Source organism: Oenanthe melanoleuca, chromosome 2 (assembly GCF_029582105.1).
Source record: "Oenanthe melanoleuca isolate GR-GAL-2019-014 chromosome 2, OMel1.0, whole genome shotgun sequence".
Lineage (NCBI taxonomy): Eukaryota > Metazoa > Chordata > Aves > Passeriformes > Muscicapidae > Oenanthe > Oenanthe melanoleuca.
In genome coordinates, this window is record NC_079335.1 from 131268737 (window position 1) to 131295975 (window position 27239).

General features: G+C 53.5%; 2 protein-coding genes across 2 annotated transcripts; one reads left to right on the forward strand and one right to left on the reverse strand.

Moving 5' to 3' along the window:
* Positions 1–3904: 3904 nt before the first annotated feature.
* On the reverse strand, positions 3905–5473 carry LOC130248838 (basic proline-rich protein-like). Its single transcript, XM_056482862.1, has 2 exons — positions 5359–5473; positions 3905–4737 (listed from the first exon to the last, which is right to left on the reverse strand). The coding sequence occupies exons 1-2, from the start codon at positions 5471–5473 to the stop codon at positions 3905–3907; spliced, it is 948 nt and encodes a 315-aa protein (XP_056338837.1).
* PTF1A (pancreas associated transcription factor 1a) lies at positions 5261–6731 on the forward strand. Its single transcript, XM_056484248.1, has 2 exons — positions 5261–6096; positions 6191–6731. The coding sequence occupies exons 1-2, from the start codon at positions 5472–5474 to the stop codon at positions 6391–6393; spliced, it is 828 nt and encodes a 275-aa protein (XP_056340223.1). The 5' UTR covers positions 5261–5471; the 3' UTR covers positions 6394–6731.
* The last annotated feature ends 20508 nt before the right edge of the window (positions 6732–27239 follow it).

Genomic DNA, 27239 nt, shown 5'->3' on the forward strand with positions numbered 1-27239 from the left:
GGCCAGGACGTGGGTGCGTGAAGGTGTTCGTGGGGATCGGGGCAGACCCGTGGGAGGTGCAAATCCCGCCAGGACCCGAACCCTCGGGCCCAGCGCGGCAATGAGCCGGGACTGGCATCCTGTCGCGCTAAGTGCAGAGCATCGCAGGGGGCCGTGCGCTTTGCAGCCCCTCCGGGGCGGGGACTGCCCCCCCTTCCAGTCCCAGTTCCGGCCCCAAGAGACCTTGAGGGGAAGCCCATCTATCAGTGGGAAGTGATTGCTGGCGGCGGGCCAGGCGCGCTTCTTGCCCTAGAGAAGAAGAGTCTCTGTGGGCTCTCGGTGGTGCTGGGGGGCCCCGCTGACGGAGGATATCTTTACCTTCTTCTCGAGCCAGGATCGGGCCCCATTCTTGAGAAGCGCTCGGTTTACTGGCCGGGCTGAGCATCCCAGCAGAGTCAGGGCCGAGCGTGCTCCGGGTCCCTTCAATGCAAGGGTCGCGCCCTCTCCTTATGCCCCCGGCGAGGGTCCCGCGGGGTGTCGGGAGGGGTGGTGATGGGCCAGACTCCTCAGGCAGCCCTGCACGGCCCCATGTCCTGCCTATCTCTGGACCTTTGGCGAGTCCTGTTTCCCGTGAAGGTGGCTGCCAGCTGGACTTGGTGTGTGGTCATTGAGGGAAAGGCGATGCGCCTTTCGGCGTGTCCTTCGTTGTCGTCCCCCCCACCTTTCCCCTCCTCCTTAACACTTGTTAGTGCCCTCGGTGAATAGAAATAACGAAGTGTCAAGCGCTGTTCACACATTTTCATGGAGGGAGGTGTCCTTTCCGAGGGGAAAATGGGACCAGGTGAGATATCCGTGCTGGACAAATATTGAAAGAAGGGAGTTTGCGACACAGGCCCAGGTGCGGGGCAGCGACCCAGGCTTTCCTTGTACGTATTCCTACTTTTTGTAGATCTCCTTTTGTAATATCTTAAGCAACCCGAGAGAAACCTTCCTGCACCTCAGGCGGTTCCTTCGGGGACGGTACTCATTTCCCAGAAGCAAATGTATAAAACTGGAATCGTTCACCTTTAAAGCCATCACCGCCGCAGGAGTGAGGGCTGAGTTAGGCACAGCGAGGGAACCGCTTCTGCCGGGCGGCGCATGGAGCGCTGAGGAGCCGGGAGCGATGTTTCATTGCCCCAGCGCGCAGGCAGAGCACTAGCCGTGCCTGTCGTGGGGTTCTCCCTGCATCGCTCCCCTCCCTGGGGCACTGCTCTCAAATTTTCCAATGATCTGCTGGCTCTGACAGGTTTCAAGACAAGCTCCGAGCCCCCAACAGTTTGGAAACTGTGGATTCTCAAAATATCCCTCCACTTCCTTTTGCAACGCGCTCCCTTCGCCGTCGGTCCCGGCGGAGCTGCCCCTCAGGGACAGACAGACCGCACAGACTGACTTCCCAGACTACTGCCTGAGTTTTGTGGCCCGGTGGTGTCGTGCCACCTCCACAGTGTGACATTCGAGTCCTAGTGCTGCAGGGCTCACCCCCGCTGCGCGGTACCATCGTGCGCCAGAGCTGCGCAGGCACCGGCAGCCCCGGGAAAGCGAGGAAGACGGGGATGGTAAATGAGCTGGGCTTCCCAGCCTCTCTCTGGGCAGATGTTGTGCTTGGATCAACAGGAGAGATCCTCTTCTCCTCTTTCTTACCCCTTAAGACCTTCATTTAAGGCTGTCGGGAAGATGCTCCACCGGTGCCTTAAGGAGAGGTACCCTGGCACCTGACAACACTCTCGGGGACAGGGACACACCGTGGTCAAAACGCTGGGGCAAGACAGGTGGTAGAGGTTCTGGGGGGAAGAGCCTGTTTGGGAGTGTCCCCTTCAGGATCCGGTGGCTCTTAGCCTGTCTGACCTGGGGAAACGTTGCAAAGTGGTCTGTGAGTGTGTGAGTGAGTCTGCGTGTCTCAAGTGGCAGCAATGGTGTCAGGGGCCACTCGACATGGTTTGCTCATCGGCTTTCAAGCGTCCGGTCCAGCCAGAGTGTGACACGAGCAAGGACTCGCCCCCCCATGGGTGATGACTCCTTGGACATGCGAGGGAGGGAACAGAGCCAGCTCTGTGGCCAGGAAATTCCCCCGAAATCACCTCAGTGCTGCTAGGAGTTTGCTTTCTTCATTTTCCGTGTGTTTTGCGGTAGATGTGACATGGATTTGAGAGCACGGTATGTGTTAAATTTACACTTGCACTTCTGGCTATGGTGCTCCACCCGTAGCGATCATTCCTCGGCCGCCGCAGGTCCCCGCGCCCCTGTCCCCCGGGTGTGCACAGGACTGGAGCCCGGCTGCTGGAGGTGACACGGAACAGGGGCGCGGGAACCGCACCTCGGCAGAACAGCACAGCTGTGGGACCGGCTGCGGATGAGCTGGCGGCTCCTGGGGGCCGTGGGGCTGCAGGGGTGGCCGTGGGCTCTCCCGGACTGCCCGGCCACTGCACCCCCTACAGCAGCCTGGGCACGACATGTCCCTGCCCTCCCACCAGCCCCTCACACCCACTGCTAGGGGGTCGCCAAGCATTTAGCCCACCCAGCGCTGAGAAGGATAAAGGAGGGACAGGGATGATCTCAGTGTAAGGGGGGCAGCGCGACCCCCCGGGGATCCCCGGGGCGGGGAAGAGAAAACACCTCTGTTTGTGCGGTGCCGAAGCTGTGCTTGCTCTCACGGGTGGGTCTTTAGGCTCAACGGGACAGGAGCCATCCGAGGGCGAGCGGTGCCTGTACGGCTGGGAACGCCAGCGGCGTCTTGGGCGCCGTGCTCAGCGCCACTCGGAGCGGTCCCACCAGGTACCGGTGGGCAGCGAGCTGGGCAGCAGCCAGCCGTGTGCCCCGGCCGCGGTATGGACACGGTCACAGCCCAGGGGACCAAGGGAAAGGATTATTGCCTGCACTCGATTCTCCTGAGACCGCATCAAAGACTTGCGGACAGTTTTGGAACAGTCGGGGCAGAAAACAGTTGTGAGGGGCCAAAGCAGAGGAAGCTGGAGCAGCTGCCTGGGAAGCGAAGGCTCCACAGGAGCGAGGCTGGCTCAGCCTGGGCCAGAGGCAGTGTCGGGGGCAGCCCGCAGTGCTGCGGGGGTGGGCATCCTGAAGCCCGGCTCTTGACAGAGGTGCGTGGTGGGAGATTGAGGGATGGCGAGTGTGAACGGGAACAGGAGTCCGGACGCGCTCATCCCATTCTCCTCGAGGTCCCCGCTCCCGCCCCGCGGATGGACGTGAATGGGGAACCGCGCCGCCAGTGCTTCGCCCCTCTGACGGGACACTCCCTTGGTTTCCCCTTTCCAGGACGGTGGGCGCAGTCCCACGGCCCCGCGTGGGCGCGTCCCTGACTTCGCGCAGGGGTCTCCGCCTTCCCTCTAGTTTTTTTCCCAGTGGTCCGTCTGCAGGCGGAACTTTCCAATAAGTGGTTCTTGCAAAGCTCTTTGTTCCCTCCCGTGACTCACGCGTTTCCCTGTCGTTATCACTGCGATGTCAGCGGCTTTGAAGTCGAGTCATTTATTACCTTCCCGGAGCTGGCCCTGTCTTGCTCTGCTGATAGACCCGGGTACGTTTCCACGAGGAGTTTGATCTCTGCCCGCGCTGGTGGCATGCTGGAAAGTCACTTTCGATAAACCTCGACAGACTCTGCCGGACAAACTATTGCAGCACTAATGACAGAGATAATCCTCTTCTAATCTGGCGGGTAATCCATTTCACCGCAGTGAGAATTTTTAAGGCTTTAATCAGTGAGAGTCTGTTAGAGAATTATTAACAGAGCCTCCACCGAGCGAGCTCGCCCGAAAAGGGGCAATGGGAGTGGGAAAAGGAGAACGTAACGGAGCCCGATGAGGTCAAAATCGATGCACGGCCGGGCGCAAGAGCTGACGTGATGCATTTTGATGTTGCGGTAGAACTGCCTTCAGTCCCAACGCCACGAAAAAGCCCGCGCCATCGATTCCCTCTGCGCCAGCACTGACAGCCGCTCCGCTGGCTGCGGGGACTGGCGGTCCCGGGGGTAAGATGCGCAGGGGTCAGGAAAGGGAGGCTGTGTCAAAGCCGAGAGGCGTGCTTCGGTCCAGGGGAGGTGCCGAAGCGGTCCGGGGCCTCTTGCCCGACGTGCGTGGCCCGCCGGTGCCTGGCGGGGCCGGGCGCGGGCTCTGTCTGGGGCTCTGTCGGGCGCTCTGTCGGGGGATCCGTCGGGTCCCGCCGCTCCCCCCATCGGTGCAGACGGTGCCGGGCGGTGCCGGGCAGGGCCGGGCGGGGGCTCTGTCGGAGGCTCCGTCGGGGGCTCTGTCGGGGCTCTGTCGGTGCTCTCTCGGGGCTCTGTCGGGGCTCTATCGGGGGTTCTCGGTGCTCTGTCGGGGGCTCCGTCGGGGCTCTGTCGAGGCTCCGTCGGGGGCTCTATCGGGGCTCTGTCGGGGGTTCTGTCGGGGCTCTGTCGGGGGTTCTGTCGGGGCACTGTCTGGGCTCTGTCGGGGTACTTGTAGGGGCTCTGTCGAAGCTCCGTCGGGGGCTCTGTCGGGGCTCCGTCGGGGGTTCTGTCGGTGCTGTGTCGGGGCTCTGTCGGGGCTCCGTTGGGGGTTCTGTCGGTGCTCTGTCGGGGCTCTTGTCGGGGCTCTGTCGAGGCTCCGTCGGGGGCTCTATCGGGGCTCTGTCGGGGCTCTGTCGGGGGTTCTGTCGGTGCTCTATCGGGGCTCTGTCGGGGCTCTGTCGGGGCTCTGTCGGGGGCTCTCTCGGGGCTCTGTCGGGGCTCTATCGGGGCTCTATCGGGGCTCTATCGGGGCTCTATCGGGGCTCTGTCGGGGCTCTGTCGGGGGTTCTGTCGGTGCTCTATCGGGGCTCTGTCGGGGCTCTGTCGGGGGCTCTCTCGGGGCTCTGTCGGGGCTCTGTCGGGGCTCTGTCGGGGGTTCTGTCGGTGCTCTATCGGGGCTCTGTCGGGGCTCTTCTCGGGGCTCTGTCGGGGCTCCGTCGGGGGCTCTATCGGGGCTCTGTCGGGGGCTCTGTCGGGGCTCTGTCGGTGCTCTCTCGGGGCTCTCTCGGGGCTCCGTCGGGTCCCGCGCTCCCCCCGCCCGTGCGGCGGCGCCGCCCCCGGCCGCGCGCGCTGTCCCCGGCGGGCGGCCCGCCCCCCCCGGCGCGCGCTGATTGGCTGGCGGCGGCGGCCGGCGGCACGCGCCCGGGGATGTCGTTATAAGACCCCTCGCGTGCCGGCCCGCGGCGCTGCGGCTCCGGGCGCTCCCCGGAGAGCGGCGGCGGCGGCGGCGGCCCGGCCTCGCCTCCCGCACCGCGCGGCGGGCAGGGCAGGGCAGGGGCGGCCCGGCCTCGCCTCCCGCACCGCGCGGCGGGCAGGGCAGGGCAGGGGCGGCCGCCCCTCACCGCCGCCGCCGGGGCGGCTCGGCCAGCGGGCCGGCGACAGCGGCTGCGGGCGAGTCCCGGCGGGGCTGCCCCCCTGCCCCGTCCCGTTCAGTCCCGTCCGCGCCGGGAGCAGCATGGAGACTGTGCTGCTGGAGCACTTCCCCGGGGGGCTGGACTCCTTCTCCTCGCCCCCCTACTTTGACGAGGAGGACTTTTTCTCCGAGCCGCCTGCACGGGACGTGCTGGGCGCGGACGTGCTGCTGGAGCCGGACGTGGATTTCCTCAGCCGGCAGCTGCAGGAGTACTACCGCGACGGCGGCGACCCCGAGGGCGGCTACCGCTGCCCGGCGCCGGCCGCCGCCTTCCCGCCGTCTCCCGCCTCGCCCGGCTTCGCCTACGAGTGCTGCGGGGCGGCGGGCGCGGCGCTGCTGTCCCCCGGGGCGCGGCTCCAGGCGCTGGGCTCGGCCAAGCGGCGGCGGCGGGTGCGCTCCGAGGCGGAGCTGCAGCAGCTCCGTCAGGCCGCCAACGTGCGGGAGCGGCGGCGGATGCAGTCCATCAACGACGCCTTCGAGGGGCTGCGCTCGCACATCCCCACTCTGCCCTACGAGAAGCGCCTCTCCAAGGTGGACACGCTGCGCCTGGCCATCGGCTACATCAACTTCCTCAGCGAACTGGTGCAGTCCGACCTGCCACTGCGCAGCGCCAGCAGCGAGAGCCCCAGCCAGCCCAAGAAAATCATCATCTGCCACCGCGGCACAAGTAAGTGGCGTCCCGGCGCGGCCCGGCACCGCGCTCTGCAGGAATGCCGGCCCCAGAAATAACCCCTGCCTTCCTTTTCCCTCCTGCCCTCCAGGATCTCCCTCCCCGAGCGACCCCGACTACGGACTCCCCCCTCTGGCCGGTCACTCGCTGTCGTGGACTGATGAAAAGCAGCTCAAGGAACAAAACATCATCCGGACAGCCAAAGTGTGGACCCCCGAGGACCCGCGGAAGGTGAACAACAAACCCTCCGTCAACGACATAGAGAACGAGCCCCCCTTCGACTACGTGGCGTGAGGCGCCGTGCGGGTGGTCCCCGTCCCCGCCCGCTCTGTACATGCTGTATGTAGAGACCTATATTGTAAATGTAATTTAAGATTCAGACTCTAAGGGCAATCAACTTTATTTATCTATTTATTATGGAGTAGTGATAATGAGGTAGAATCGTCTGTTTTGAATATATAATTTATATAATTTATCTTGATTTTTTAAAAAGATATGCAATAGGTTTAATTCCACCAGCACTTTTTTTTTTTTTTTTTTTTTTTTTTTTTTTTTAATGGGGGAAATATGTCAGAACCTGTGAAAATAATTTATTGCGGCACGTGGACTCTCCTTGTGTTTGTTAATAATAAACCCGAATTGTACATTGCGGATCAGTGTATTTGTAGGAAGCGGCTTCCGAGAGCCCCGCCACATCCCGAGGAAGCCTTGCAATGAAAGCCGGCACCGGTCTCCAGGCGGGGTGAGCCCCGACACCCGGTGGCACCCTCGGCCCAGATGCTGGCCCCACTCTGCCCCGTAGCTGGCTCGGTGCTGCTCTTATAGCGCCGGGGGGGGGGACAGGGACGGGCGGGAACACACTTTCGCCTTCTCTCCACCCCTTTTGACGTCCTCTCCTGAAGTGCTTCCAACTGATGTCTTTGTCTATCTCTAGAAGGTCCCCTCCTCTCAGTGTCGCAGCACTGCCTGTGGTTTCCAGCTGGGAGATCCGAGCCCCCAAACACAAACCTTGCGAGGGTGTGTGTCCCCTGCCCCGTACCCCCGACCATGGGAACGGGCGCTATCCGGAGACACACAAAGCTGTTCCTGAAAGTTGCCGGGGAGGGAAGGACGAGGCTGGGGGCCGGGCAGGTTTGGGGCTGTGCCGGCTGCCCCCAGCCTTCCGCGGTTCTCCCTCCGGCCGCGCCTGGGAAACAGCCCCCCGCTCCCCGCCCTGGGGCTGCCGCTGGCGGCGGGGGGGATGCGGGGATGGCAAAGCCATCGTGCAACTGGTGTTAGAATGGCTCTGGTAGCCCCAGCTCAGCGTGCCCGGCTGCGGAAGGGACGGCTGGGCTGCACCTGCCCGGGGGCGAGGGGTGGGGGCGGCAGGGGCCGGTCGGGCCGGGGGCTGCGAGTGCTCGCGGGGGGCTCGGCCCGACGCCGCAGGTGCTGATTTTCCCGTGGCACCCGCAGCTCAGCCCCGACGGCTCAGCCCCCGGCAGAGTCCCAGATGCCCAGGCCGGCCTGAGGCCGGGGCAGAGCTGTCCCCGCGCGGTGCCCAGGCGGATGGGAACGGCCCGGGTGAGCCAAGGTATAATTATAACTCATCATATACCGTACATCCCTCCCTCTCCTTCCTTTTTTTTTTTTTTTTTTTTTTTTTTTTTCCCTCAAAACTGCCGCAAAGTGGGAGCAATATGTTGCATGCATGCTAATTGCATTAACCTAGTTAAACACATTTAGTTCCCTACGCGGATGGCATGGATCTATTCCAATAGCAATTAGAAGAGCTACTTACATACACAAACACGCCGGGGCGGGGGCTGGGTGGAGGGGTCATTGCTTATTTATTTGCTCACTTTTCGTGCGATTCCGGGCTGCGGCGGGGCTGACCGGCCGCAAGCCTCGCCCCGTCCCGCGACAGGCGGGCAGTACCGGTGTCATTGAACTTAAACGGGGTTCTTTGAGGGAAAAAGAGACGACCTATAATTCGATCTTGTCCTGTATTAGGACCTCATTAAACACAGAAAGTCGCTTTTTCACAAATGCTTCCATCAGGCATGTAATCTCATTACACTCATTAGAAAGTCAAATGTTAGTCGGACTTCAGTTTAATTATAAGTTATGGAAGTGTTGTACCGTTTCCTTCTGTGTATAGCCTCGTTCGTCTCAATTGGCTTTGGTGATGCGATCCCCCACAATTAAAACACTACAATCATTGTTATGTGGCACCTTTTCTTTGGCGTGCCACTTTTTTGTGATTCAATGCTTCAACACATCCTTTAGTATGGTGCAGATGAAGCGGAAGAGCCGGCCTTCGCATGTAAAGCACCAGGGTCTCTATCTTGTCACTCTCCCGTCTTGACTTGGCAAGTCCCTTTAAACGCAATCTTCAAAGAGACTGACAGCTCCTTTTGACTGACTCATCATCCATTCACCCCAGCGCCGCGCTCCTGCGACAAAATCCGCCGCACAGGGCAAGAGGGAACTGCCTGTGCAGGTCTGCCGGCCCAGAGGGACCCGGCGGGACCCGGCGGCTCCCGCAACGCCGCAGTTCTGCGGCAGCTTTGGGGGGTTTGCTGGTGGGGAACACGGCTCTGCGAGGTACGGACCAGCGTGGGGAAGGCGTGACTGACAGCCACGCAACCCCGGCTCCAGCCGCCTGCCCCCGCCTCCCCGCTGCCGTGGGCTGCACCCTCCAGCGCTGTCCCCCGTGGGCAGCGTCTCCCCGCCTCCCTGCCCCGCGCCCAGAGCCCCCGCTGTCGTCCTGAAACCCCACGCCGGCTCCCGTGGGGCCGCCCCTCCTCGTCCGCACTGCCCCGACGGCGCCCCGGGGAGCGGGGAAAGCCCGTCCAGGCGCCAGGACTGTCCCGCCTCCCTCCGCCGCTCCCCGCATCCCCGCGGGAGCTGGAAAGGAGGGTAGAAGAGAACAAAAGGGGGAGAGGAGATCCCCAGCCCCACTTGGGGTAGGAGGGAGTGTTAGAGGCACTTGCAGGCAGTTTGCTTCCCGCAGTCTCACAGGAGGGAGGTGCGGATTCTAGGTGCGCGGGCTGATGCTGTGCTTCCGGAACCAGCATCAGTCATGACTCCACAGGTGTAAAGGCAACTTAATTACCGAAACCGACAATCTTTCCTTAAAAAATATACCTCAAAAAACCCTAAACCGCAACAACACAAAAAATACCCCAAGCCGAAAACCCAAAGCAACAAACAAAACCCTAAAAACAACAAGCCCCCCACCCAAAGGAAGGGAAGCATCAGACCGCTAGCCTGCACAGCCAGCCAAAAGATGGGAAGGCGTGCGTGACTTCTGGGCAGAGCTGTGCGCAGGCAGGGGCTGCCGTGGGCACTGTGAACCCGTCCCGCCGCGGTTCCCAGGGCCTCTCATCTGCCGGCAGTCGGGTGAGCGCCCTGCGAGGCGCGGGACGTGAAGCCTCCCGAGCCCGGGATCTCATCCCTCTTTCATTCACGCATCTCTCGCTGGCACCGAGTACCAGCTGCGAGGTCGAACAAACACCAGTTGAGTGTCCCCTGGTAAACCTCCCGCTTTCCAAAGCATCCCGCAGCCGGTGGGAATGGTCCTAAATAACTCCACAACAAACCGCTCTGCCGAGACCTGGAAGCGTGGGCGGGAGGCGATTCCCACGACGGGGCCGGGGTCTGGCCAACAGGTGCTCGGGTTTGGCGGAGGGCGCCGGGGGAGCCCGGGGAGGCAGAGCCTCCGCTGCCAGAAAGCAGCCTGCTCCGGCGCCTCCGGCTTTACATGGCGTGGAAGCCGCAAACAATCGCAATGATATCTTTATTGCTAGGTTCATGTCCTGGGCTATAACATATCAATCCCTGTCGTGGTTCTCTCGGATGCACCTGGTATTTCAAACTTGTTCTTTTTGTGCTTCTGGGTCCTGGACTGCAGCTGCCTAAAGCGAGCAAAGAGAGAGGCCCTTACAATGTGTCCAAGACGTGTTGGCATGGTTTGCTTGTCTTTAATGTACCATTAACTATTGTCTTTACACAATATGGGAACTGTAAAGCATGACATGTGTTATAATAAAACACATTTTCAACGATACACTTGGACTCGGCGCTGGGATGCAAGCAAACAAACAGGCCCAAATCTTGTTTTGTCTCCCTCGCTAAGCCTACTGGCAATTAAACTTAAGACCACTGCTTTCCCCTGATCAGCCAATTAAATTTTATGTCTCCTAATTTTTCACATAGAAAAAAAGTCTCGGTGCCGGCCCCTAAAGACATTGATTTTCTTGCTATCACCTGGCGCTCAGACCTTAGTTCCATTTATCAAGAAGGAAAACGTCAGGCGTTGCATAAAGTGACTCTGTTACCATAAGGCTCTCACCATCCTGCCCTATTGTTTTCCCTTGTTAATAACTCATTACCAGGATTTAACAAATCAACCATTACATATGTTTTGTGTCTCCATATTTTGATCCGTACGATTAAGCAGATGTTACGATTGAAAATTGAAAAGTCCAAGGCTACTCTCGTCTGAAAGAAAGAGGGCAGCCTCAAACAACGAGCTAACAATGAGATTCAGAAGATCTTCAGAAAAACATTTACGACCAATAAACAGACTCCAACCTGCTCCATTTCAACCATTGTGCGCCTTAGGGGAATAATTAGGTTGAATAGGAAGAGGTCCGCGGGGTTTTCAATGCCAAGCCCACAGGTGCGGGGTGGCACGATGAATGATCCGCCTGATTTTTGCCAGGCTCAAGGGCCCTTCTCCTGGCCGGGCGAGCAGATACGAAATATTGTCATTTCTTTTAATTCACAGCGTTACTCTCAGGGCGAACAAAGGGGCGGGGGATGAATGGCTCCGGCTGCAGGCAAGGCGCGCCCGGCCGCCGCTGGCCTCTCCGGCGACCGCCCGGCGGGGACGAGCGCGCCGCCGCCGCCGCCGCCGCGCGCGGGGCCGCTCCCGGGGGCTCGCGGGGGTGTCCGTGCCCCCCGCGCCCCGCGCGCCCCCCGCGCCGCTCCCCGCGCGCCGCCGCCCCGGGCCCGCGCCGCCCCCGCGCCCCGCACCGCCGCGCGCCTCGCCCCGCGCCGGACCCCGCGCGGGCGCACGTGCGCCCCGCCGCTCCCCGCGCCGCCGCCGCCAACGGGAGGGGCCGGGCGGGGCGGCCCCGGGCCGGGGGCGGCTCCCGGCCGCGGCCCCCGGTGCGGACCCGCCGCCGTCGGGGCTCCGGCGGGCGGCAGCGGGCGGCGGCAGCGGGGCTCTCCCGCCCGCCGGCCCGCGTTGCGCATGGAGGTCTCCAAGAGGGGGCCCGTCTGTCGGGAGCCCCCGCGGGCGAGGGCGGCGCCGCCCCTGTGCGGTGGCCGCGCCGTGGGCGGCCCCGGGGGGGGCTCCGCGAGGAGCCGTCGTGTCGCGCCGCGGGGCCGCGTCTGGCGGCGGCCACGCAGGAAGGAGCGGGGCTCCCCCCGGGCGGCCCCTGGGGAGGCGGCGCCGGCTCCGGAGGCAGCGCTCCACTCTGCGTCTGCGGGCGCAATACCCGAGCGGGCGGCCGGGAGCCGGTACCCGGGGGACCTACGGGAGCGCCCACCCCCTGCCCGCCCCGGTCCCAGCGTCCCCAGCCTCCGCCTGCCGTCCCGGATCGGCGCGGAGCCCCGCTTTCCCCGTGCACCTGCTCTGCGCAACCTGGAACGCCGAGCGGCTTGGAGAAGGCGGGGGAGGCCCGGTCCCGCCGCCTCAGCCCCGCTCTGGCGCCCCGCAGGACAGCACCGGGGTGTCAAGAGGCTCTTCCCGGCCCTGCCCGGCCCCGCCCGGAGGGACCACGGCCGTCCCGGTGCCCCTGATCCTCGCCGCCCCGGGATTTCCAGTTGGAACGGTGCGGTCCGAGCGTCCGGCCCTTCGGGCGGAGGCTGCGTGCTCCCCGGGGACCGGCAGCGCGGCGGGGCCGCACGGGCGGGAGGGAGCATCCTCCGCCAGAGCCCCGACGGGGCCGTGAGCCCTCTGCCACCTCGGGGCGCACTGACAGGACCGGGCGGAGGGGACTCCTTGGCGGAGCAGCTCCGCAGCCCCCGGGCGGACGAAGGCGGCTTCCCGTTCTGGGAAATACCTCCGCCGAGCGCCCCGACGGCTGCACAGGCTCCCAAGTTCACCGGGGGCCGGAACCGATTCAGAGCGGCAGCTCAGCGCCCCAGACTCCCGCGCCCCGGCCCTGGGCAGAGAGATGGGCAGAGAGATGTCCCGGGCAGGAGCCACGGCTCGGAGCCGGGCGGACGGGCGGGCGGCTCCCCGGCGGACGGCGGGCCGGGACGCCCCCGGTAGAGATACCACTCGGGGGATACCCGGGGGAACTGCGCCTTGCCCTGAAGCTCGAGGGGCGTTGGGGCGAGTGGGGAGAGCCCCTGTAGTCCCAACGCTGCTCAGAAAAGCTCTCTTGTTCCTGATCGCCGCCGGTGGGCTCGGAATGGCAGTTTTGGGAAATGGGGGAAAACACGGTGCCTTCGGGACGTGTCTGGAGCAATGGTGCCCGCCGGCGTGGGGAGCACGGAGTCGGGGATGCGCGGAGCACTATGGCCCCCCCTGGGCCGAGCGCAGCCCGCGACACTGACCTTCCCGCGGGGGGGACCGGGCCGCGCCTTTCACGGAATTAGCCGCGCAGACGTCTCGATAGAACTTTTGTTCCCTGCCACCGCCCGGACACACCGCACCCGCTCCGCAGCCAGCCCGTCCCGTCCCCGACGGCTCTCCCCGTGCCCTGCCCCGACAATGCGTGAAATGCGTCACTGTCACCGGGCGCGGGTGACAGATGAGGCGAAGGCGCGGACCCCTCGCCAAGGTCAAGTTGAAGATGCCGGTGGCGGTGCGGCCGCCGCTGGCTGGAGCTGAACAAGGGGGCCCTTTCCGTTTTATTTCTACCTCTCTCGTTTCCCCTTGGCCAGCCCTTTCTCCGGGGCCTGCGGGGCCGAGGCGCGGCCCGAGGGGCCGGGGTGCTGCTCGGTGCTGCTCAAGGGGGGTGGTGGTGGCGCTGAATGCCGGAGCTCCGGGCCCTGGGGTCCGGGTGGAGCCCAGCCGGGCCGTGCTGCGCTGGGCCGGGGCGCGGAGCCCCGCTTGGGTTCACAAGCGCGGTCACAGCCTTAAAATAAACTGCTAAACTCTTCGGGATAAGTTTTACCTCCCGTTTAGCAAAAGTTTTCCAAACGGAGTTTGGTTAAACAAACACTTCGCCCTGCTCCCTGTTCCCTCTCTCCCTCGCTCTGTGATGATTGATATTTTTTATTCAGCCAACTTTTATTTACCTTGCAAAAATGTTGGGGACAAATGTGATAAATTACAGATATGCAAATTTCTTTGAATGGCGTTGTAAGTGTGTCTCGCTGGAGCTGAATAAGTCCTTGCAAGTCGGTCTGCGCGCACTCAGGACCCCAGGGAGCTGATCAAAGCACCCTTTCTCTTTCATCCCCAGTATTCTCCTCCAAACTATTTCGATACAATATGTTTCCATGATGCACTTAATGTGCTAGGGACACAGAACTCATTACAACCTAGCTAGTTCTGCCGACCCCTTTGTTCAGAGGCATAAAGTTAAAAAAAAAGAAGGGGTGGAGGGGGGGGACCGCTGCTAGTTGCCAGCTTTCTGAAATGTTAAAGCATGCGTCATTTTTCACCAGGTCTCGTCTTGATATCCTCAAAAGACAAACTATGAAACCGGCCTCAGCCCTTTCTGGCATTAATTACGCTGCTGTCCAGCCGATCTGTTTTTCCTATTATATGCATTTCTCAGCAGGGATTTTTTTTTTTTTTTTTTTTTTTTTTTTTTTTTTTTTTTTTTTTTTGCAAGACTAATGCAGCTGCAAGTCGAAGTATGAATACGTTGTATCGGTATAGAAAAAATAAGTGGAAAGGCTGAAAAAGATGTCAAAGTCAATGTTGGTGTTTTTATCGTTTGCCCCACGTTTGAGACAGTGGCTTTGGAAAAGAGTTTTGGATCGCCCTGTTATGTTAACTGGTTTTGCCTCGAATTCTAAGCTTCTTAGAAAGGAAAAATCTCAGCCGGAGGCTGCTGAAAGCAGGTTACTTGTTTATTGAATGCCTATGAGCCCAACAAATCTTTTTTCCCCGGAGAAACGCTTAAAAGTTTTTGGGGAAATCACTGAAAATTAGAAGCCCCGAGTTCAGGGCAATCCGTTTCTAACCCATGGCTAGGTGGCGGCTGTTTGGGGAAATGACTCCAGCGGGATGACAGTAAGAAATAAACTCTATTTCAGCGGATGGCGCGTTTGTTTACGGGGTTGATTGGTTGACGGAAATGGCTGGCAGCCAGTTCTGGGAAAGATTCCAGACCTGACTCCGATTAACCCTCTCTGGTGAAACTCTGCTGGAAACCAACTCACCAGCAATTGCCATTAATCTACTTACTAATTAAGCCAATTCATTTCTAAAGGAGAAAAATTCCTTTCTTTGGCCAAACTGATGGGAGGAAATTTGAAAGAAGCGCCAAACTGTGTAACTGTAATTCAGCCAAGGACTGCTAAAACAAGGTGTTGATATATAGCTGGAGATTTAAAACAAGTTTCTAGGGCAACAATCCTTTGGAGACGGTGGTACATAGTGCATAGTAGATGAAGCTCGAATAATGGTGGACTGCAGTGTGCAATTGTACGGACATTGGTTGGAACCAGGACTGCTTTCCCCAATTAAGCCGCTCAAGGCTTTTACTCCTAACAATTTATCTGTCGCGTTTTAGCGTTTCAGCCTTAGGTGACAGCTACAAAGAGCATCTGTGCCGGACGCAGCTAACATGGTCATAGAATCATAGAAAATACTGTATTGGAAGGGACCGACAGGGGTCATAGAAGTCCGACTCCTGCCTCTGAACAGGGCAACCCCAAAAATCATATCATGTGCCTGAGACCATTGTCTAAACGCTTCTAGAACTCTGGCAGTCTTGGTGCCGTGAGCACTTCCTTGGCTGCCGAACTTGGCATCCAACTTTTGCGTGACGCCGAGAGGACACTCCGTCTCCCCTGTCCCAGAGCCCGGACCAGCCCATGAAGACACAGGGACAAACTCTGCCCTGGCAGTACTCTGTGCCCGCGGGGACATGCCGGGGGTTCTCTCGGCAGCGTGGCGCTCCGGCCGTGCGGCTCCAAGGCTCCCAGCGGTACTGAGCTGTCACGTTTAGGCAAGCAACGTCTGGCTCGGTCTGGGTAAGGAGGGAAGAGGAGTCCCGGGGTGACCCGAGGCTGCGGTGAGCTGGCCAGGAGGGCGGGATGCTCTTTCCAGAGCAAGCCACCCTCTGCGCTGCTGGCAGCAGAGCACCTGCAAGGTGAGGGGTAGAAACCATGAGGGAGAGCTTCAGCCTCGACTCTGCACCTGCAGGAGAAGGAACAGCCCCGGGCTCCCTGCCCTGTTTGTCGGCCCTGCAGCCAGCATCCCTGCCGTCAGCATCCCTGCCCGCCCCGCCCTCGGGGCCCGGCTAGAGTACAGCCGAGGGCACTCGCTTTCCTGGCAGACCCTTCACCCTTCGCCATTGCCTCTGAATCAGCCGAGCCCCCCCGCTATTCTCTCCCCCGCACCTTTCTCTGTCCCGCACTGCTCGCAGAGGGACCCCCCGTCTGGTGCCTTCTGTGCCTCCGGTGCCCAGGGGCGCTGACATCCCAGAGCAGTGCTGGGGGTGCGGGGCCTGTGGCAGGCATGGAGAGGGGAAGAGAAGGTCCTGGGGAAGGGAAAGTCCCGGGGAAGGGAAGCTCCTGGGGAAGGGAAAGTCCCGGGGAAGGGAAAGTCCCGGGGAAGGGAAGCTCCTGGGGAAGGGTGGCCCAGCCCCAGGCCACGACGCTCCTCCAGACCCGCGGCCCCAAACCCCGGGCTGGGCGCGTTAGGGGCGCAGCCCCCGGGGGTATCGGGTGAGAGATGGCACATTGAAGGAAGGATAATTTTATATCAGTGCAGCCCACCCTTCGTTTTTTGTTGCTGTTGTGTTTCGTTTGCTTTGGTTTTGTTTCTTTTCAGGTGCGGGCAATCACAAGAGGAACAAATTAAGCGTTCGGCGGAGCCGTCTCCGGACAAGGCGGCGGTGGTCAAAGCGCTCGGCGGGAGGTAGGAGGATGCTGAGCTCTGGACATGAACAAACCACCCTCCCAGAAAGCAGTAGCCTCGTGTCATCGCACTAAAATGACAAGATCTCATGAAGTATACCGTACCACCAAGTGATGACAACAGAAATATGGACCCAAGCTGGAGGAAACATTTCCTCCGGCAGCTGATTGGCAAAACTTAGCAGGTGCTGTAGGTAGTGCGCTATGCCTTCGTATCTCAAGCAAACACCCAACTTCTTCATTTAAATCTCTCTCTGAGATCATAAAAAATAGGATGCAATATCCTAAAAAGACTAATGACATTTCACAGGTAATGCAATTTAGAAAGAAACACTTCCATGTTTTCTTTTCCAACAATGTGCATTTTTGTAAACTGCTATAAATTGCAATTCAAAAGCCCTGATCTCGCCATCCCCAATCATTTTTTATACTGATCAAATGAATGCAGATACTCCCATTTGGGAGGGGCGACATGACATTTCACTTGGCAGTTCTAAACAGGTCACAGACCTTTCACAGACCCTAAGGCAGTGGGAGGGAGCTCTTTACGAAACCGTGTAACCAAATCAAACCAATGGTTACCCCTTTTCAATACCATTGGAATGGTTTGCACAATGCTATTCACATAGCAGCAGAGAAACTGAAAGGATGGTCATCCAATGGAAATTTCTTTTCTTTTGTTTAAACTTGTGGAGCTCAAAAAAAAAAAAATACTGGAAAACAATTACTTTTTGTATGACAAAAAGCTAAACACTTCTACGTACAGCCGTACGTGTACACCAGGGCCTTCAGTGCGCCTGGATGTTTATACAGATATAGTCACACATCTGTGTGTGGGGATGTACATTTATTGGAGATGTTGCTTTGTTCGAAGCCATGGGCACAAAGACACAACATGGCTGCCCTGGAGATGACCTATTGCTTTCAAGTTGCTTGAACACATCAGAATTTCTATTGTTGAGGTTGATTAATTGAAACTGATAAGTTACCATGAATAAAGATTGTTTTTCTGTTTAATGTGGTGGGCCTGATTTGGTAAATGCTTCATTCATGTAGCCTTGCAGTGCAGCATATGGGCAAGATTCATTCAGTATCGCAAACATATACAATTTATTATGCCTGTATGGTCACAACCAAAAGGCCTTTCTATTTTAATGACAAAGTTTGAATGAAAAATTCCATTTAAAGAGTCACTAACATTAAGTGCGGCTTTGTAATTTATTCCTGTTGCCGGCTGCCGGAGAATCGAGCCCTTGGAAAAGCGAAGGCGCAGCGGGCAGGGCCGGCGCCGGGGCCAAGCAGCCGCTCCTCGAAGGACTCTGTGCCCCACGCGTGTATCAGCTCTCCGTGTCCACGCTGCTCACAAACCCATCGCCCTCGTGTCGCGGCACCGCCGCCTCCCCGCGCTGCTGGACGGGGCGGACGAGGGACCCGCCGCGGCTCCTGCGCCTCCTCTCCAGGCAAAACCACCCGAGAGCCCACGAACGGCTCTGCCCGGACAGGAGGAGTCGGTGTCCACCCGGGCCTGCCCACGCCGAGGGCTCGGTGCCCTCCCTGAGCCCCGATCCACGGCACGGCACGGGCGGGCTCGGCGGGGCTCCCCGCATCCCCACGGAGCGCACCCCAAACCACGGCACGGCACGGGTGGGGCTCCCCGCATCCCCACGGAGCGCACCCCAAACCGCGGCACGGCACGGGTGGGGCTCCCCGCATCCCCACGGAGCGCACCCCAAACCGCGGCACTGCACGGGTGGGGCTCCCCGCATCCCCACGGAGCGCACCCTAAACCGCGGCACTGCACGGGTGGGGCTCCCCGCATCCCCACGGAGCGCACCCCAAACCACGGCACGGCACGGGTGGGGCTCCCCGCATCCCCACGGAGCGCACCCCAAACTACGGCACGGCACGGGCGGGGCTCCCCGCATCCCCACGGAGCGCACCCCAAACCGCGGCACTGCACGGGTGGGGCTCCCCGCATCCCCACGGAGCGCACCCTAAACCGCGGCACTGCACGGGTGGGGCTCCCCGCATCCCCACGGAGCGCTCCCCAAACCGCGGCACTGCACGGGTGGGGCTCCTCGCATCCCCACGGAGCGCACCCCAAACCACGGCACGGCACGGGTGGGGCTCCCCGCATCCCCACGGAGCGCACCCCGAACCACGGCACGGCACGGGCGGGGCTCCCTGCATCCCCACGGAGCGCACCCCAAACCACGGCACGGACGGGGCTCGGCGGGGCTCCCCGCATCCCCACGGGGCGCATCCCAGCCCCGCTGCGGCACGGAGGGCCGCGGGATGCCCGCGGGTGCTGAGCGTGTCCCGCAGGGTGTCCTTCCCGGCCGTGGGTGCCACCGCGGGGGCGATGACACGGAAAGGGCATGGAAGAAACAAAAGGCTCGGTCTCCAGTAGATAGGCTCGTCCAGGGCGTTGAGTTGATGCTCAAGAATGAAGTTAAGCCCCACTGTAACCGAGGGGATCTTTGCTTCAACGCTTTACACCCTCACATTTCTCCTTCCCCATCTTTTGCTGGCTAACCACTGGTCTAAAAGTTTTCAACACAGACGATTCTCAGGCTTGATCTCACTTCTTCTCAAAAAGCCCGTGTCGTTTTCTGCATGATTCATACCCAAGTAAAACAGGTCAAAACAGCAACAAAGCTTCACCCAACAAGGGAAAAAAGATCAAACTTCAAATGAAGATGTGAGGAAGACATTCAAGAACTACTGTGTGGTGCAAATCACTACATTTCAGTCCAAGAGTAGGGATTTTGGTCCTGTTGCTGTTTGTTTGAGGGGATTTGTAAAACAACATTTCACAAAAGCAGCATATTTGTCAAAGTAGAGATTCTGCAATATCACAAATAAGCAATTAATTATGGGGGTGAAATTTTGAAAAATCCCTTGAAAGAGCCCTTTCAAGCATTTTTTTAAAAATATGACCTCTTAACCTCTTCCTTCTCGATTGACAGAGTAATTTGAAACAGAAACAATGTAATCTATCAAAATAAGTTGTTTTACTTCTGTAAATCAGATATTTATGTTTGAGCTTTCTCCTACTGACAAGCTGTAAAGGTCCACTGTTATTCCAAGGCTTTATCTCTGAGATTCTTGTCTTTTCTGCTCATTAAGAGTCTGTCTATAGATTACAAAGTCAATAGATGCAAACACCAGACTGTGAGAAAACTCTCCCTGAGTACATAAAAATCAACAGCACTGGATGCTATACAATGGAAAGCATAGATGTTTTTAGGTGTTCGGTTTTATCATCTTTAAACAAGGAAGAGAGTAAATATTGTGGCAAAACTTCACCTTCCAGCGTTGCACACTTCCTTCTTCCATTCCTAAAGGTGGATCCTTCTGCAGCATCATTTCGAAATGGCAGATTTGAAATGAAGAATAGTTTACAACTCTTTTGAGTTTTCTACCCACAGCTACCGTGCTGACTATGAATCCAACTGGCAGGCACTGGGCCTGGAATGGATGACTTTACAAATACTTTATGGATTATCCTCTAAAGGCATGGCAGAATATAGTGGAGCTCTCTCACATCACTAAAAGACTCAAGGATCCTGGGCTCTGAACAGGATCCTTCAGTTCTTGAGAGGTGCTTCGAGGGGCAGAGTTTCAGTATTTCCTGCACTATTGAGTCCAAGTGACTATACGACATTTTTTAAAATGCTGCAATGTGTGCATTCTCGATATTCCTTTGTGCTTGCATGTTAAAATGAGACTAAAGTAAAAAATGTCCACAGACAAAGCTCTCAGCTTCAATCCAAACCACATGAAGGGGAAATTATTTATGACGAAGCTGAAGCACAGAGTCCGATGGATGCTGCCAAGCTATTAATAATCGAATATTACTGTCAGTAACACTCTTTTAGCTATCTGCAAGCAGCGTTTGGGGTCACCTAACAGGCTGGCAGAAAGCCGAAGTGATTTCGCAGGTTCCTGCGGGCAGCAGCCCCGCAGAGGGCACAGCCCGGGAGGAGCCGCTGCCCGCCCGGCGCCGCGGCTGCGGCTGGAAGCGGCGCTGGAGGCGAGTCCCAGCCATGAGCATCTCCTTCCCTGCTGCCCATCGTACCTGTGCGACAGCTCAGTTTGGTGTTGAAAGAGCAATTAACGTTCAGAGCAAGGCGCAATCAACACTTGCCAGCAGTTTTGGCCAGCAGCAGGGTAGACCTGGCGTCCGCCCTGACACGGACGTGCCTTTGGGACTGGAGGGAGGTGGGAAACTTAAAACCGGTTTGATGCCTCACAGTTGGCACCTCATTTATTTCTGCTGAATTAACTTTTCCTGCCTATACTACTGTCATGCACCACCCACTCAGGTGTATGGTGCTTTTCCCAAAGAGCCCCCAGAGAGCCTCCTCCACAGCAGAGCCTTACACCTGGTACACCTGTGTGCCCACAGGCTGTGCTTACAGCTTGTATTTGTAACTACTTTACAAAAGCAGCAAAGAATTGAGAAACCCTATAGATAGAGTGGAGGCAGGTGTACAAGCTGGAATCTGTCTAAGATAAAGGGGCTAAATATGTTTCCTAAGCATTTATATTTTGTTTTGCAGGATGTCAACCCAGCACGTGATTTGCTCCTTTACCTTTAAAAGTTTTAAGGTTCTACATCCTGCATTTTAAATAAAAATATATTTATACGGAAATAAAGAACCTATATTGAAGCTGATAAAGTCACAATTATCTTTACTATAAATCCTATTGTATTATTAAACTTGTATGTGGAGGTAGACAATTGGGGGAAGTGATGCACCACTTGAATCCTAAATTCAGGAACTTCAAGAATAGATAAAAGAAACAGTTCACTTCCTAAAATGTACTTGATTTATATTATCATACATTCCTTAGCCTCTGTTTTTTCATGTCTTTTCTTAAGTAATTATTTATTTCATTAAACATCAGCAAACTTATTCACAGGAAAAACCCTCTATGCATTAAAACAGTGTTATTTTCTTGCCTTAAGAATAATTTCCCAAGCTGAAAACAATTCTAAGCAATTAACACACCTAAGATTTACCACAATTAATTCTACCTTGGTATATAGAATTCTCTGGATTTATCCATGGAATTTATCTGGATACAACCAAGATGTGATTTGGTGCTTTGACATGCAGCACTGAAGCTGTTCTCACTTCCCCACTCTCTGCTTATGTCACCAGAGGGATGTATTCCAGAAAGGAATGCTTTTAGAAAGGAACTTCACATTAATTTCACTAAGTGAAAGTTTATGAACTGATTTCAAGAATATTTCCATAAGCTGATAGCTTGCAATAAAATCAATCAAGGATATTTTGAATATGAGTCATATACTTAAAGCATTTCTTTATGTTTGCATCAGATGGGAGGGCTTTGGTATCTTGAAAATAAATTCTAGCTTGTCATTTTTGCCATAAAACTGATAATTTTAAAATCAAGTACATTTGTACCATTCCTTTCTGAAACTGGGCCAGCAGTGTTCTAGTATATTTATTTTTTGAAAGCTGAACCATGCAATTTGCGCTTTGGAATTTTTCAGAGTTTTTCTCCCTGAAGATTTGATCGGATGATATGACACAAATTCCTTCTATTATTGGAAGAGTAAATCTTTGCCTGTTTTTGAACCACCTACCGTGCTTAGTAGTTTAAAAATCTTATTTCAATAACCTCTGTTTTCAGTCTGATACTTATTTACTGCTGCTGGGTTTTTTTTAGGGTAGGTTGTCTCTCTGTTACTATAGGTACACAAACCCATGAATTTGAGACTGGAAATGATGAGAAGCCTTTTCCTCATCCTCAGCTCACACTTATCACAGACAGCTCCTGATAACTTGCTCCTTCTGGTGTGTGCTTATGTCTCCACTCATCTGGTGTGTGACTCCTAAAACTCTCCAGGGAAGCTCCTGCAGTCAATACTGAATTAGGACTCTGGGACTGCACTGGCATGTCAAGACGTCAGCATTTGCAGAGGTGGAAATGAGATATTTTGCAAAGAAACCCCTTTGAACACTTGAATTCTACCTGAATTCTATATACTGTGATAGCTGAATGCTCAAAATCTTCACAGAAATCCTGTGGCAATAATCCCACGAGAGAGGAAAGGCAAAGTATTTTGCAAGTGTATCTTGTGATTAATGCTTGGTAGGTCAACACTTAAACTTGGAAGAGGTGAGAAAGAGGGCTGTTTCTTCCTTAGAAATTGTTCATTTCCTTAGTATTTTTTGCTCATGCCACCATTCATGATGAGAGGGTGTAGTGATACTAAGCAGAAAATCCATGTGTCCAAATAGATTAGATGCTTTCCAATAATTTACTTGGATATGGAAGCAAGGATGAGTTTGGTTACTACAGAATGTCCAACACAGTTTATCAGCAGTCAAGAAGAGACTTTGCAGGGCAAAAGAGTAATTGAAAATATTAAGCATTTCTTCAGAATATCCCATATGTTCTTTGAGGGGAAACTCTCGGGCAGACATCAGCCAGTGGGGCAGGTCTCTAAGAAGAATGATGTTACACAGCACTGGTAATTAGATCAATTATTTCTGTACAGCTTCAATTATGCATGCAGACCTTGCACTCCACAGCCCAATCAACTATTCATGAGAAAGTTATCAAGCCTTGTGCAGAAGCCAAAACATGACTGTATGTTGGAGGAGTCTTGTTGACTCACAGTTTTCCATATATTCCTTCAAATAGCTGAAATGATGAATTTATTGTAACTGCTTTTCAATAATATTCTAGTAGCAAGATTAGGCTTGCTCTAAAGGAAATTAATGATTAATTTATTTCTAAGAATTTTCTCTAGTTAATGGAAAAATTTCCTTTCAGTTATACTAATAATGCAGTGAATATTCTTGTTTGGCTAACTAATACTTTTTTTTTTTCTTTACAAAATTCTGAAAAAAGCCCATATTACAGCTATGTACCAGATAAGCTGATTTTGCTATGGAAACAACTGCTGAAGTATTTCAGAAATATGAATATTCCCACATTATTTTCCTTTATGCTTCACATTGCCCCAGGGAAGGTAACAACAATTCTTTCAAATCATCAGAAAAACACGACAACCGTGTTGCTGGAAGTGTAGTTTGTTTTTAATGCAATCAAGCTGATGGCCTTTCAGTATCCAAAAAATCCACCAAAACAAACAAAAAAACCCCCAAACACAAAGATTTTTCTTAATTCAGACAATATTCAGTATTCAGTAAGAGTGATAGGTCTAAAGAAATAAACCAAGTCCACACTACAAGTTTATAATCTGAAACACACTTCTGTCTTGCTGAAAGAGATGGAGAACATTTCCCATGCATTTTTGATCACAGTGAATGCAGTTGCATTTAAGTTTCTCTGTGCTTTTTTTGGAGCCCTATAGCTTCCCTCTTCTCTTGAGACTTTAGTAAGCAAGACTCTAAAGAATGCTAAATGACATTTGGCACCAAGATATGGGATGGAATCACAAATTGCACTTGGAAAACCAAAGAGTCACAGGCTGTGTTATGCCTGGCTTAATTTGTGTATCATAAACCTCATACACAAAGAATTATAAACACACATCCCACACATCCCTTCTTAGCTACCAAAATAAAACATTCTTTGAGAGGCTACCTCCAAACCTTCTGATCCCATCTTGATGAACAGAATTTTGCCTCTGAGACAGCTGTTCTCTAACTCAAAATATGGGATCAAAGAACCCTTTTGCTTGCTTCCCAAAATCTCTCCTTCACTTGGATTTTGGGTCAGATAAAATAGTCACTGACAACCCAGATGCCACCAACTGTGATAGATTCAAGTCCTTTTGAATGTAACCATCTCTGTTCTTTTTAAAAAACCTGTACCCATGCTATTTTTGCATTTGAAAATTGTACAACTGCTAAGCAGTTAGAACTACTTAAACTTCAGAGTATGTCACTGTGCATCAAAAATTTCAGACTCACTGTCTTCAAACACTCTCCATTTTTGTTGCATTTGGAAGACCAAGAAATTAATCTTTGTCTTCTTTTTTTCTGCTTTTCTGTAGTCTGCATATTCTGTGGTTCTATGGCTAGAGGAGAAATACTTTTTATCAAGTTGATTAGAAACTATTATTGACTAAATAACAAAAAAGGTCGAGTTATAGTTAGGTTTATGTGAAAGTCAGGAAAAAGATATAAAATTAAAACTGTTCCTAAACAAAGAACAAAACACTCTAAAATAAAGAAATGAGACTTATATAAACAATTCTTTTGCTTAGCTTAGTAATGTAACTTAGTAACTTAGCAGAGTGCTTGAAGAAAACCCCCTGAGAAATATTTGCACTACAAGCCTTTATCCAAACTTAATTATTGAGGGACTATTCTAGGCCCTGACTCATTAAAATAAGCATAAATACTTTCATTAAATTATGAGAATTGGAATTATTTAATATATGCCTTTTTTCCCAGGCTAGAACATGAAGAATTTAATATTTGCCTGCATATTTGCATGTAATTTTAGATAAATATATACAAAAAAGTGCATTTTGGTATAAATATCTAAATCTATATGTAGCAAAGGAATCTATATTGTGTCTATATCATCAATATTTATACTTACATTTATTTCTGACTGACAATTTGCTATAAGGCACATTTCTATCATCTTGCTTAAGAACCCAGCTTTATCCAGTTCAACAATTTGAAGCAGGTCATGCCCTCCCAGTGAATCAGGCTGCTGTTAGACACACCAGCATGCCATGCAGTCTGTTAATAGCCACAATTTTAAGCACTTAAGCAACTAATATTCCTTTCAAATAAGTTCACTTTTCTTAAAGAATTGCTGAGATATTTTCATGTTGTCTTTTGAGAGAAGCATCTGAAAGTCAATTAATCCATTGCTATTTTCAGAGACTTGTTTGGAGAATTGAAAAGAGATACTTCAGGGTGCTTTTCACTGAACACTGTCCTTTTTTCACTTTATCTGAATTGGTGGTTAAAATGGAAAGCTCATTACTTTTGTAACCTTGGTAGCTTTTCTGTAATTACCTACAGCATCCTGAACAATATCTTATTCTTCACTTGCCCCTACTTCAGTGTAATTTTCTTTCCACCTGAAAATTTTCTGGCTTTATATTGGCACCTGGATCCCCGTCATCTTCTGTCATAATGATGCCTTTAGTTTTAGCTTTCATATTTTCCAGATTCTGTACTGAATTAGTGTATAACTCTGAGCTTCCTATAAAGGGTTAGCAAGTTCTCACAGCTCAGTCAGACAAAGCAATCCTTTTCCAGCCTGAGAACCAAGCACACTGTTGCAGCTTCAGGCCCAAAAAGTGCAAACAACAGAGAATTGAGGAGAGCAGACTGGGAGGATGGGACTTCATAACCTGAAGCTGCAATTGGACAATTAACTCCAATATGTAAATGGACCAAAACTTATAAAAGTGTGAAAACTCATGACTGGGCATCCACCTTGGGTGCAGCCTCAGCCTGGCTCTTATACTGCCCAAAGTGTGCCCTTTGAAGGACTTTTAATAAATATCTACTTTATTCCTTTAATTCTGTCTAGCCTCTGCTGTAGGTAACCTCCCAAGTTGTCAATAAATAACCATATAATAAAGGCCTTTATGTTCACATTATACATCAGAATTTCAAACAATAATCTCAGTTGAGTGACACGAATTTCTCATAAAGATTCTACCTGTGTTCACAAACTGGAATTTTTGAGGAATTTTCTATCCCCTGATAATCTACCCACTAAGACTGAGGTCTATGAGGTAGCAAGACAAATTAAATTCTCACTGGTTCAGCAACTTGTGGTGTTCATAACATTAGAAACTTACTCATTTCTCATTAAATAATTTTGGTCTTCCCACTTACTTTAGAACTGGAGGAATCAGAGTCACACTGGCCTTACTATCCACTGAGACAATTCTACTTCAGTTCATATGCAGATGGTTACAATTGCAGTAACTTTTATTTAAAACAGAAGTTGGCAATTAATTGCTATTAGATACATTTGAAAAAAACCCCAAACCCTTAGAAAGTTTGAATATGATCAATATTTTAAAAATAAACAATAATGTAAAATACTTGCAAGTAATAATTCATATTGAAGAGGAAAGGAAAATTCTGTTTATATAATTAATACAAGTTTTCAAAAAGGATGTAGCATTTAGTTGACTAACTGAGCATGGAATTGCCACTGTAGAAACATTCTTAAATCAGGGGAATATGCTTTAAATTGAATGTGAAATTGAATTGTTTATCTTTTACATTAAGCAAATTTAAAATATTACTTTAATCAGGAACAAAGTCAACAGCAAGCACTACTCAATGCAACTCTGTGCTTGAACATTTATATGCTAGTGATGGTAAACTCAAAATGTTTTCAATTTGACAAGCTCCATTCTTGTAAGTTTTCCCTGAAATTCTTACTGTGTTGTCAGAACAGCCCAAGGGGACAAAAGACATACAACTCTGCATGAAGGACATGAAAGTAATTATTTTAAAACTGAATGCCATGCAATAAATTAATTTTAATCCATTTACACCTCCCATTCTGTTTTGCTAAAATAATTTTCTTAACACCCTCTAGGCCCAGCATAGTGTATTTCTAACTGAACAGAGACAGGGACAATGTGGGCTTGTGCTTACATGGCCATCCAAAGGATTGACTGCAGAACTTCCTGAGCTCCAGAGCATTTAAATCAAATCCCTAAGGACTCAGCCACTATGGACTCCTCTGCCCTGTCCCTGGGAGTAAGCAGACTGTGCTAATCCTGCATCTAGATGAGAACATATCATCCCATATTTAACATCCCTGGAAACAACCAGGCCCCTAATTCCAGCCCAGCCTGCTGTGCTGTACCCACCCGTGGAACAGAAAGGCAGATGGGGGTTTTTAGGGCTTTTTAGGGGTGGCTCTCCCTGCTGTGCCAGGACTTGTGGGCAGCCAACAGAGAGAGACACATGCCAAACCCACAGTCCTGAGCTCCCTGTCTTCTGTAGGGGCACCCTGCAGTCTGAGTTTGGAGAGTGGCTGGAGGAGTTTTCCGAAGGCTCAGCGTGCAGCCCCGCCTGGGAGGGGCTGGAGCTCTGCACAGGAGGAGCACAGTGCTGATGGAGGGGTCCAGACAGGACTGTGATTGTCAGAGGGCA